The 13269-nt window shown below is 21.2% G+C and overlaps 1 protein-coding gene across 7 annotated transcripts in view; it reads right to left on the bottom strand.

The window, feature by feature from the left end:
• Positions 1–13269, bottom strand: part of LOC129607162 (synaptosomal-associated protein 25) — a 35945-nt gene that overhangs the window by 15088 nt on the left and 7588 nt on the right. For 4 of the 7 annotated variants that reach the window (XM_055517916.1, XM_055517922.1, XM_055517920.1 and 1 more), the window contains exons 2-4: positions 7549–7645; positions 6662–6703; positions 1025–1073 (exon numbers count right to left, since the gene is read on the bottom strand). In XM_055517916.1, coding sequence (XP_055373891.1) covers positions 1025–1073; positions 6662–6703; positions 7549–7644 — 187 coding nt within the window. In that variant the 5' untranslated portion in view covers position 7645. The remainder of the gene's footprint in view (positions 1–1024; positions 1074–6661; positions 6704–7548; positions 7646–13269) is intronic. The other 3 variants (XM_055517921.1, XM_055517918.1, XM_055517923.1) reach the window with 1 other exon arrangement.

Genomic DNA, 13269 nt, shown 5'->3' with positions numbered 1-13269 from the left:
TAATAAAAATTTAGAAGATTTTAATATTATAATATTAATTATACTTTTACTTTGCCACCAAAAAGCAATAATATAAACATAAAATATTAAATAATTACTTTTACCTATATATTATATATTATGTAGAATATATAATATATTTTAATTACAAATTATTTATAAAACCATAACAAATGACCAAATAAAATTTTTAAAAATATGAAAAAAAAAAATAGTTGAAAAATTAAATTTAAATATGTGTGACACATTAACAAAATAAAACGGTTTTTTTTTCATTTTTTTTTTCATTTTTTCGATTAAATACAAAATAATTTCAAGAAATTTCACACTATGCCTTATGAATTCGAATAACATGTCAAATATGATTTATTTGAATAAAAAAGTTTTTCGCATATTTCAAATTTATTCTCATGTGCATTACGATTGTTATCAAAAAATTAGCAAGTAGTTATTGGATTCGAAGTTATTACTGAACATTTTGTTAATCTTATTTTATTAGAACGTATGCATATATTAATAATTGAATAAGTAAAATAAAATAAATTTTAATTTAATTTTTAAAATGTTGTGAGAACTACGTTTGTTGTCCTGTAATTCGAAAAATTACGAATGTCATATTATCAATTAGGAATTACTAAAATTCTGCTCCGAGTATACGTGATAGAGTAATCATAAATTACGTTCGTAGTAAAAAAAAATAAATATCAAAAGTTTACGAATGAAATGTCAATCACATGTAGCAATTTTTTTTTTTTGTTCCTTTCAGTTGTCATGAAAGGAAACATATTCATTTTTGCTATAAACAAAATTGATTACGCATAAACCGAATGATTTTAACATTATTTTTTTGTTTTATTGATAATATTATTTAACATATTTTTCAATATTCAAATTGAAACGATTTAAGATAAAATGGTGAAATTTCTTGTAAAAAATACGGAATATGTAAAAACAAACAGAACAGATTCAAGAAAAAAAAAAATATTAAATAATAAATTTTTTTTAAGTGTCCAAGGTGACTCACCTCCCTGATCGTCAAGAGCCACCAGGGTTCGAATCCCGGCTTCCTTGCTCTGTGATGCGGCAAAACGAATAATTTATTAAAAAGTGTATGTTATGTTCGTATTTATTTTTGTTCATAATTTTTTTTATATATATAATAATTACACAATTTCATTTAAAAAAAAAATATAATATATATAAAAAGAAAAATTTAAATAATAAAAATATGTTTTTTATTTTTTCAATTACTCAATAACTTTTTAATAAATTTTGTTAAAAAAAAAGTATATATATATATATATATATATTTATACACGTATATATAATGCATAAAAAATGTTTTTATAATAGAATCTTTAAGAATGATTTAATTTTAAAATCTGTTAAGTTTTCTTATGTAGTTTTTATTTAGTTTTATTTTTTTACCCAAAAAAAAAAGTATATGGACGAATATTAGTAATATAAGAATAAAATTTATGAAAAAAAAATTTAATATAAATTTTTTTTTCTATTAATATTTTAATTTTTTATTTGTAAGTTTTTCTAATATATTTATATTATTTTATTTAGTTTTTTTTTACCCATGATGATTTTTTTTAGTTATAAGTTGTAATCAAATTGTATTATTAATTTTAACTTTGAATTTTGTTTCTGTGGTATTTGCTGTTTAAAGTATTTTTTTATATATAATATAAAAAAAAAAACAAAAGTTAAAATTAACATAAAAATTAAATAATATTTTAATTATTTTTTTTGAAAGTATAAAAATTAACAAAATTAAAAATGAAAATAAAAAAATAAAATTAAAAATTAAATAAATGCTATATGCAGTGGATCAGTGTTTTGTTTCTGTAGCGTAGGTCTTAAAAATACAACTTGTTCGAATATGAAAAAAAAAAACAATATTTTGTATATGCTTTAGGTTTAAAGAATTAGAAATTTTTGTTGTAAATTTTCAGATGATTGGTAATACTATATTACAAAAAAAAACAAATTAATTCACATTTTAAAAATTAGACAAATTATTTGAAGTTGGATAGAAAAAAAAACAACTTAATGTTCTAAAATTTTGAAATATTTGATTATTAAAAATCTAAATTTTTGATATTAAAATAAAAAATTAACAAGATATTTTTTTAAAAATTTTTCTTTTAAAAATACTCAACGAAATTCAAATAAAATTAGTTAAATTAACAAAGAGAAAACAAAGGAAATTTTGAGATTTTTTACTTTGTTTTGTATATAATTATAATGTAAAATGCTCATACGAGTAGTATGCAAATGATTTGCAAAAAAAAAATTATAGAATGTAAAATTTTAGAACTGTAAAAAAAATTTTTTTTTGTTCTTTTTTTCATTCTAAACGGTCTTTTCATAAACGCAGTATAACGTGATATATAGCTAAAACTGCGCTACATTTATGTTCTTAAGTGTTCATAAATAGCGCAGTTAAACTAAATGAACTGTTTTAATTTTATAGAATAGTTAAAAAAAATATTTTGCATATTCATCACGTTATGTTTTTGCGGTGTTGCGTTTTACAGTTATTGTTTGGCAGTATTGCGTTTATCAAAATCTCTTAAATCTCACCAATTTTTGTTTAAAAATATTTTTAAAATTGATTTTAACTATTTATTTATTTATTAATACAATTAATTCAATTTATGCAATTTGTAAATATAGGTAATCATATTTTTATTCTTTGATATCTTAAAAATCCTGAAGGGTCTCATCTGATATTTTAAAATACAAAATATTATATTGTATATACATATAAATAATTATTAAATTACAATTAAATTTAATAATTAAATACAATTTTTCATATCGATGATGCACCGAAATTTCTTTTATCGTTTTATGTTCAAAATTTACTTGCCAGCACAATTTTTAAGTTTGAAAAAAAAAAAAAACTGAATCTTTATAGAGAAGCGACTTATTTAAAAAAAAAAATAGTAACTAAAATAAAATTTTAAAATAATCTAATAATTGTCATAAAATATTTTTCTTCTTTAAATAAAATGAAAAATTCTAAATAAGAAAAAAAATTATATTTTCGATAAATAAAACATTCATTAAATGCACATTTATAACTTTCAACCACCAATAATCCAATATTTGGATATCGGACTGTACACATCGAAAGCACAACATCAATTTTAACTATTTAATTTATCCATATAAATTTAGAACGCATAATAAAATATATTAAATTGAAATTAAATTATTATTTTAATAAAAAAAAAAATATATTAAAAAGAAAAAAAAACCGAATTTATTACTCAGAAGGCTGAAAATTAAATTTACAATGACAAATGAAAAAAAGTTTAAAACTTAAAGTCATTAAAATCTTAAATTTATTCTAAATCAATTTTGATATCGGATTGTTCTCATTTTTACTTTATTTATATTTTCCTCATATTTTATTTTATTATTAATTTCATTTTATTATTTTTTATATTTTATATGTGTATTTAAAACCAATATTATGGAATTAAATTATAGAACTATAATAACGTATTTAGAAATTTACGGTAAACTTTTTATCGTATGAAAATAAGAAATAGGAGGATAAGAGAAAAAATAGAACACGAGATTTACTTGTTAAATAAACTCTCGCAATGGCAATATTCCACAATTCAAAATTAAATTTTCTTACTTATAAATTTAAATTACTTATAAATTATAAATTTAAATTGAAATTTTGGCAAGGTCACAGAGGTCATATTTTACTGAAACTGGGAGTATTAAATTGTCTTATTTAGAAATTGCTTTTTCAAACTATTAAGCCTTAAAATCACTATAGCTCTTAAAATGGTTTTTATGATATCAAGAGGTATAAGCATAAAATTTATAAAACTTTTCTTTGAAGGCATAAATTTTGAATATAAATCCCTGACTGACCTCTTTCTATTATTTTATTCATATTGAAATATTTTTTGAAAATTCTGTGCTGATCTGAGCTCATTTATAAATCTAAAAGCATAATTTTCTAAAAAAAAATTATTTTTCTTGGAAATTCTTCAAAAGTTTTATGTATGTATATTATTTAATATATTATAATCAAATTAAAATAAAATACAAAGAATATTGTTATTAAAATATTATAGATAGAATTAGATTAAAGTTCAAAAAAATATTGCCCTAAAATAAATAAAATAAATTATTTAATTTTTTTTTAAGAGTCTTACACATAAATTATACACAAAATGTATTACAAAATAAATAATATAATAATAAAATACATTTTATTAAAATAATTTCACTCATCATAATTAATAATAATAATAAATATTAAAATGTTTAAATATAAAATATTTATTTAGTAAATTTTTTTAAATTATATAGTGTACTCTTAATAAACAGAAAATAAAGAAATAAAAATGATATACATATTATGGCATAAATTTTCAAAAACTTATATTTTGTAATGTTTACAATATATTATAAAATCTTTATTCTATAAAATACTAAAATTATTTTAATTAAATTTAAATTACATAATTATTTTAATAAAAATCTGCAATTTATATAATATATTCTTTATAAATCTAATTCTAACAGAAAATAGATTTTTTTATTTTTATTAAAAGAGTTTTATAATAAATATTAAATATTATAATTTACGATTCATATATGTTTTTAATTAGAAAATATATTAAATGAGAAATAAAATTTTTTAAGTTTATAGAAATTGTATAAGGTATATAAAAAAGAGGTAATATATATAGATTATATGTATATATATACAGAATTGATTTTCTATAATGAAAGTTTCTATATAGAACTAAGTTTATAGCAGGATAATAGAAATATTAAATTTTTTTTTTCTTGTTTGGCAAAGATTTAGTTTTATAACAGAATTGTGCAAAAAAAAAAAAACAATTTAGTAATTTTTTTTATTAAGTATTTTTTTTTTATTTGCAAATACACAACAGCTTTTGTGCATTGAACTTTTTCTTTCGTTTACTTTTATTTTTTTTTGTATAACATGCAGGAATTTTTTTTTAAATAATTCTTTTAGTTATTTGGTGTGAATAGTATAACAAAATGCTTTCATTAATCTCAAATATTTAAAAAAAAAAAAGGATTAATTGAAGTATAGTCAAGGTTTTTCATTTCCGTTTCATAAAAAAAAAAAACTAAAGACCTACAATAAAATCAAAACAAAATTGTTGAACATGCAATTTACTGAAGGGCGCGATAAAAGATTTTTAATATAAGAACACTGCCTTTTTTTTCAAAAATAGAATGTTATACAAAATTAAAATTTTTGAAATTATAATATGATAGGAAAATCAAAACTAATATAACATAAATAAAAAAAAAATAGAAAAGAAAAACTTAAATTATAAATACTTAAAATTAAAATTAAAACAAAAAATATAAACAAGAACAACATTAAAACTTAATTTCTATTATATAAATTTGAACATACACATTTCATTATATTTAAGAACATAAAGCGTTTGCGATTAAATTAATTATTTTATTTTATATTTTCTTATTAGTCCTCTCCTTTTTTTTTTAATAAAAGATATAATTATTAACATATATTCGATATAATTGATCAATTTAAAAATAAAAATAAATTAAAAAAAAGAAAATATTAAATAAAATATAAATTTCAATTATAAATACAAAATTATATTGAAAAAAAAAAATAATTATTTATAAAAAAAAAAAAATTTTTTTTTTTGCTACTTAGCACCACACTGTCCACAGCAACATAAATTTACTTTAATTTAAATTTTTAATTTTTTTTTTCTTTCTATATATTTGTTAATAAATGTAGTCAAATTTCTTAAATATTCTATGTATAGAAGTCGATTTTTTTTTAAATTGTCCATTTTGATTTAAATAATAATACAGTCGTGTTTCAATATAACGAATACCAAATCTAACGTATAACGAAAAGCTAAATTTTTGTTTTTCTACATTTTTATAATTATTTAGCAATATGCCTGTTACATTATCTGGAGATTCATTATTATTTCCGATTATCCAGGATGCATTCGGATTCAATACATATTTTGATATTTTTTGATTAGTTTAATTATCGTTTTTTCTACGATCGATCGTGTTTTTTTTTGCGTACGTATATTTGTACTTGTGAATAGAAATAATGGTACATTATTGAAGAAAGCGTTTGAATATAAAAGGAAAATTGATGATTATATTCTAAAATAAATAAACATCAATTTTTTTTACGAAAACTTATTTTAATTAAAAACAAACACAATTTTTAAATGATTTTAGTACATACAGTCTTATTTTATATGTACTCGATAGACGAGCGATCCGGCGTCGTTATATCGTTCTTTATATTGGAACACCACTGTAATTAAATTCTAATTTTTGTTATAAATAAATTTATACAAAAACCGAGTTGTAAATTTTACAAAAATCTTTTCTTTTTTTTAATATGCATTTAAAACACACATATAATAATGACAATTTCATTAATTTTGAATATAAGTATAAGAAAATAATTTTTATATTTTTTTTCTATTAAAATTTTTTATTTCACCTTCTCCATTTTTTTTTTAATTTTATATTTTTTTTAATAATTTGCAAATGTTTTTCTTTTAAGTTATTTTTGTAAAAAATTTTTCAAAAAAAATATGAAATTAATTTTTTTTTTTTACAATAAACTTACCTCTTCGCAAAGAGCAAGCATTCTTCGGGTACTTTCCAATGACTAAAAATATAAAATAATAAATTTAAAATTATCTGTTCTATTATTAAATATTTCTATTGTACATGCTATTTAATTTCAGTACAGAATCAGAAATTAATTTTAAAATGGTTATTAAAATAAAGAAAATTAGTCCATAAAGAAAACCCATAGAAGCCCAATTTGGTTTATTTGTGGTATAACTTTGTGGCTATATAGCTGTTGTATAGCTTTTGAAATTTATTGTCGATTAGAACACTTTAATTTGTTTTGACTAGAAACTTTACTGAAAGTAAAGGTGGGCATTGAATGAAAACCCCTTAAATGAATTCACATTAAAAGAATTTGTTTGAGCCTCAACTAGGCCATAGTGATCTACCAGTCGATTTTTAAAAATTTGATTTTTTGGAAAAACTTTGCAAAAAAAAATTTTTACTGAAGTCATAATTGAAAAATTTTAAATTACACTTAATAACGAATAGCAACTGATTAAAGAAATCCTGACATCTATTGAATTTTTTTTTAAATATGATAATTCAAAAAACTGGTATTACACGTACAATGTTTACCACAGTTTTAAACTGAGACGACATATAAAAATCGATATTATTTCTTTAAGCAGATAAAATCTGTTATTATTTCATTGACCGGCTGTTTCTTATATATCGTCTCAGTTAAAACTATGGTGAATAATAATTATACGTATAATCACTCTCAATGTCTTGTCAAATTCTAGTTTTATTTGATGTCTTGTCAAATTCTAGTTTTTATGAAGTAAGTCGTTGCAACCTATTGCTTTTCTGTATTTACGGCTTAACTTTAAACAAATAAATTAAAATTCAAATGTTAATAATTTAAATAAAAATTACCTCATCGGTACACTGTTGTGCTTTAAACTGAAGTTCCTGAAGTTCTGTTTTTGGAACTTCAACTGGTGCTTCCTCTACTGGTGCTGCTGACGGCATTCTTAAATTTAATAAAAAAAAATATATTAATTTTAATATATAATAAATTACTACAATTATTTTTTATTATATAAAGTTTTTAGAATTATAAAAAATTTGAAGATGTTGCAAGATTATTAAGTTAATCATAATTTTGAAAGCATTATTACAAACGCTTAACACGCCCCTATAAATAGGCAAAGAAACATAAATTTCAATCTTTAAACAGGAATAAAATAAAAATTTACTATAAATACATTTTTTAAAAAAATTTTATTTTAAATTTTAGTTGTGTTCCTGTTGATTGTGCATTTGTACAATTAAAAATGCAACGTTATTCAAATAATTTATGTATGTATGCGTATTACATTGTCATATTACGCTATCTGAACATACTCTTACTCTACATACATAGTCAGAGAACAACAAGATCAACCGAAAATAATTTTAAATTCCAAATGAATTAAAGAAGATGATGAAATCTTTGTTTTTCAATAAAATTTTTATTTTATATTGTTTTTGTTTCGAATCAATGATTTTATTATATGCATGCGCATATATTAGAATGGGCATTTGTAAATGCTTATAAATGTTTTTTCTTAAAATCACCATTTACTCTTTGTGGTCAATTTTATCATCCTAATGTAAGTGATGTAATGAAAATAATAATGAATCACTCTTTGACTCATCAAATTGTCTATTAAAAAAAAATTTTCTTTTTCCATTTCATACGAAATACGCACTTAATCTTCTGCCTGCAAAATATATATTACATACTCCTAAATACATTCATACAAACATAACGTATGTAGAACGAAAATTCTAAGCAATTTAATTTTATTGAAATCTTTTTTTAGAATTAAAGAGTAGTTTCTTAAAAAACTAAAGCATACTAAAAATTTTTTTATGTTTTTGAGTCATGAAATTTAAATACATTTGCAAGTATATAATAAAGTTTAAAATTTACATATATATATGTATATATAGTAATACCAAAGGTGTTAACTCTACTTTCTAACGACTTAGTAATATCATTATGCTAGTCTACATATATATAATTACCAATTAGCATGTATACAATTAGTGATAAAATTGCTAGGTAAAAGTATAGATAGGTAAAAAATGTATAATGAAAATGAAGAAAAAATTTTTCTATTATTTAAAAGATCTTCTTAAATTTTTATTTTTCAAATTTAAGTTTTATGAAAATTTAATGATGGCGTGAACCATATCGTATAGATACAATCGTAATCTAATTACTTTAAAATAAATTATGGTAAAGACGAAAATAATGATGAAAATTAATAAAATACTTTAAGAGGCAGTGAATACCGTAAATACTCTACGAAAAGATTTCAACCTTATACAATATCGTATGCTTTTCACTTGCATTATACTTATTGTTTGAATATTCGGCTTAACAAAGCAGGTCTCTAATTCATTGTAATTTATGGTATTTTAAATTATAAAAATGGATAAAAATTTTTTTAATACAATTGACTACACTGATTTTTGAAAATTTTACTCATCTGTTTAAAAACAAAAACATGTGAATGTATTTTACATTTAGTTTTCATAGTAGGTAAACAAACTGGATTATAGTCTTAATCTGAGTAGACAGACAGAACCCACATCTTTCGAAGAATAATTTACTGACGCCTCCCTACTTTCGAGAAGTACGCTATCACCGACAATTCGAAAGCAAAATTTGGTGTCATCACAAAACCTCCCCTATATACAATGCATGCAGCTGGCAAAAATTTTCGATATTCAAACCCATCTCAATACTTGAGATATTGTCAAATTAATATTGGTCATGAGGGCTTTAATACCCCTAATATTATTAATACTAATAGGGGATATAGGGGTTTAAATTTTTATTATGCGACTCTACACGTAAGTCCCTTGTAACATGAAAACTGGTTCTAAAATTCACACTCGTTCAAATCGTTCTTTAATATAGACTTTACCCATTAACATATCTAAATACATACAATACTTTACACATACATACAATAGATTCTTTACATTAACACCTAAAATAAATGACATTATTCATTCCAAATTTGTAAAGTTTAATTTTAAAATGAAATAAAATTGTAGAAATCATAGTTTTTTTCTTACTAAAGTTCATTATTTTTAAAACTGATAAATGAAACAAATTAATTTTATATTTTATAGCTATTTATTATTTAGTTTATAATATGTGTACATGTATGTATTTTTAATTAAATTTACTTTATCAATCAATTTCTTTATTATCTTTTAAATTAATTAAAAATAATTTATACATGAATGCAAAAACAAAAGCGACAACCAATAACTTTCGCTTTTGTTTTTGTTTAATTTCGCTTGGCTTTAAAAGTAAAGCTATTTATAAGAAACTGAGCTAACAATTTGTTGAAATCAAAAATTATTTGACAGTAAAAGGGAAATTATTGACTTTACACCACACTTCATTTTTAATGCTCACACATTAATTAACTAATTCACATTATTACGGTAGGCTCGTCACCTATCTAGTAAACTCAATGACGTAAGAAACTGGCTCATTTCCTTATAAAAGAATTTATATACATATTTAGTGTAGGCAGCGTAAGTGCTATATGTTAGAACAGAATTAACGAAAACCATCTTAATATTTGTATTAGAAAAATTACGTAGTTTCATTATGTATTTGGTAAATATGAATTTCATTTAGATATAAAAATATATTTGTAACATGTAACATGTTGCATGAACAAATTCAAAGTCTGTCTTGTAAGAAGAATAAAATGTTGAGAAGTCATAAAACTATATGTCATAACTAATTGAAAAAATGTCAACAAAAATATTAAATCCATAAACAGTTCCAAAAATCAGTATTCCAATTTCAAAAAACGACCTTAACTACTTTTATTCCACAATTTAATTAATTATAAATTTAATATATATTTTATTATAAAATTTTAATAAAAAAAATGTCTGATGCTAATTTATCTAAGTTGCAATTACGTAAATGTCGTCAATTTCGAATGTCTTATTAGATGTTTTTAAAAAGTAATTGTATATTGAATTAAATTTTACATTTAAATTTTTTTTTTCAATTTGATCAATATTTTTTCTCAAATGACATGCATATGCGCTTAAATATATTGTGTACACAATATTCTCTATATATTTACATACATATACACATTTTATAATACTTTCGATCCTAATTCTTAATTGGTACATGCAAAAGAAGAGTAGAAAGACTGTTCTTATGGTATACATACAACCATACATATGTACGTATGAATTAATGTGTTTGACAAATATTTGCTTACAATATGCATTATTTCTTTTTGTTTGTTCATGTACCTGATGCTCTATACACATTATTATAAACTTTTTCAATTGTAAGTACTCAAAAATTTCTTATTTTTCAAAAGTACACGTGTGCCTCTTTTCATGTAAATTTTATTTCAAGAAAATTCGTTTCAATTCAATACATACATACATACATAATATGTATAAATTTGCAATTTTTTTAAAATACATACTTACATATGTAGTTAAAATAATAAATAAAACTTTAGTAAAAACAAAATATATTTCCCTGCCCCCTCCAGCTCTTAAGGACAAAATTTTTTTTTCATTCGATTTGTAACAATTGACATAAATTTTCTCGAAATTTGTATTATTCCTCAGTCCTCATTATAACCAAATATTTTTAAATATTATTTATTAAGAGAAGTAAGTTTTTCATTTGAATGCGGCAAACAGTTACCTATATTTTGATATGGCGTTCAAATATTGCATAAGTGATTCAAATATTGCATAAGTGATATTATCATTTCTATATATTATTCTACTACGTCGTAAACGTGATAATTAAAAGTGGTACCAATTTTGATGTGATGACAGACGTCAAAATCATCAAGTGTGCTCTTTCTGTAAAACTTTTCATGCACCGTGATAGCTAAAGGTTTTTCAGTGTTAAGAAATGTAAGTTATCTTCAAGTCTCTTAAACAAAAGTGTAAATTTTTTTTTTCGAAATTTTGAAGTATTTTGGAAATCTAAAAAAATGTTCATAAGTTTTACTTAAAATTTAAATTATACAAAATTTCTTCGAAATGCTGTAGGAAGTTGCAAGGGATTTTAAAAATCGGTAAATATTGCTTTAAAACTTTCCTTGATTTTGTTTATACGCAAATAACCAAAATATTTCTCACTTCACTCAATATTAATTTTTTTGTGCCAACTACCAACCTAAAAATATTTTTTTTCGTGTCTACAGACACAACTACCAGAAAGGCTACCATAGATGTGAGGAATTACCCATTTCTTTCTATATATTCGCTTTTATGAACGCCTTTATGAACACGATTTATTTCTATATACATATGCGCTTCTAACTAAAAATCAAAATTAATCTTTTTAATTTTATTTACAACTTTTTTTCAAATCATCTTACAATTTTTTCCTAGACGTATGCAATATAAAATAGTATTATTTGAATTACTTTAATAAAACATTGTTTTCATTATTTAGTTCCAAAGGTACATGCAGAATTGTATTCACTTTCTTCAAAATTAATGTGCTATTCTGTTTATCATGGAATCGATCAAATGTAATTCACATCGAATTTATCTTCAAACGAATATTTAATGCAATGTGATTTTTAATATTAACATTTTCATTACTTAGTTAAAACAAGAAATTTATTTCATTTTATTAAAAAATAATGAATGTTATTAACCTGTACCAACATCAACAATAAACTATTATCGATTTTTCATCTTCCTACTTTTTTTTTATGATACGAGTATATAGTTCATTTTACATATATGTATATTATTATGTATGCGTATAAACAGAAACCAAAATTAAAGAATTACTAAGAAAAATCAATTTTATGTTAAAATAATGGAATTAATTTCAAATTATAGATTATTAACCTTAGTGTATTTTTTAATACAATTTCAAAATTAATTTGAATTTTTATATTGTATCATTTAATAAGGTTTATTAAAGTTTATTGCGGCATGGGCATATGTAAAATGGCAAATGAGAAATAGAAAGTTAGAAAATTCTTAAAATATAAATTAAAAAGTTAATTTTTTTTCGTTTTAGAGATTGCAACCTATAAAATTAATACAATTGGAATAAAACTGTCCCCGTTTGGATACATTTTTCCCTTAAATTTAACGTATATACATAATTATAAATATTAAGACTCACATAACTGAATAAAGCAAATTGTTATTAATTGTGAGTTAATTTGTACTAAATAAGACGACTTAATATAATAATTCTACTTTACGAGATACATTTTGGATACGTTTTCTTTTTTATCAAGTGGGAACACTGTTTGTTGCATTTGTTTCCACTCTCTTCTTCTTAAAACAATATTTAAAGGCTATTCAATTTAATATTGAATAAGCTAGATTAAATGGTATTAAAAATTAAATTAAATTTTTCTATAAAAAATTAAATATTTTTCTTCTTAAAATATGATGCCTGGTAAGTTATGGAAATAAATAGTGCCTAGCTATTTATGGTATTACAAAATATTTAATATGAATTTTAAATAATTTGTTAAATAATAATTGACCATTTTAAACAAACTTCGTTACATAAGTATACATATATTATGCATACACCCATATATATGAACGTAT

Source organism: Condylostylus longicornis, unplaced genomic scaffold (assembly GCF_029603195.1).
Source record: "Condylostylus longicornis isolate FDR11 unplaced genomic scaffold, ASM2960319v2 ptg000026l, whole genome shotgun sequence".
NCBI classification, from domain to species: Eukaryota; Metazoa; Arthropoda; class Insecta; order Diptera; family Dolichopodidae; genus Condylostylus; species Condylostylus longicornis.
This window is presented reverse-complemented; position numbering and strand designations above follow the sequence as displayed.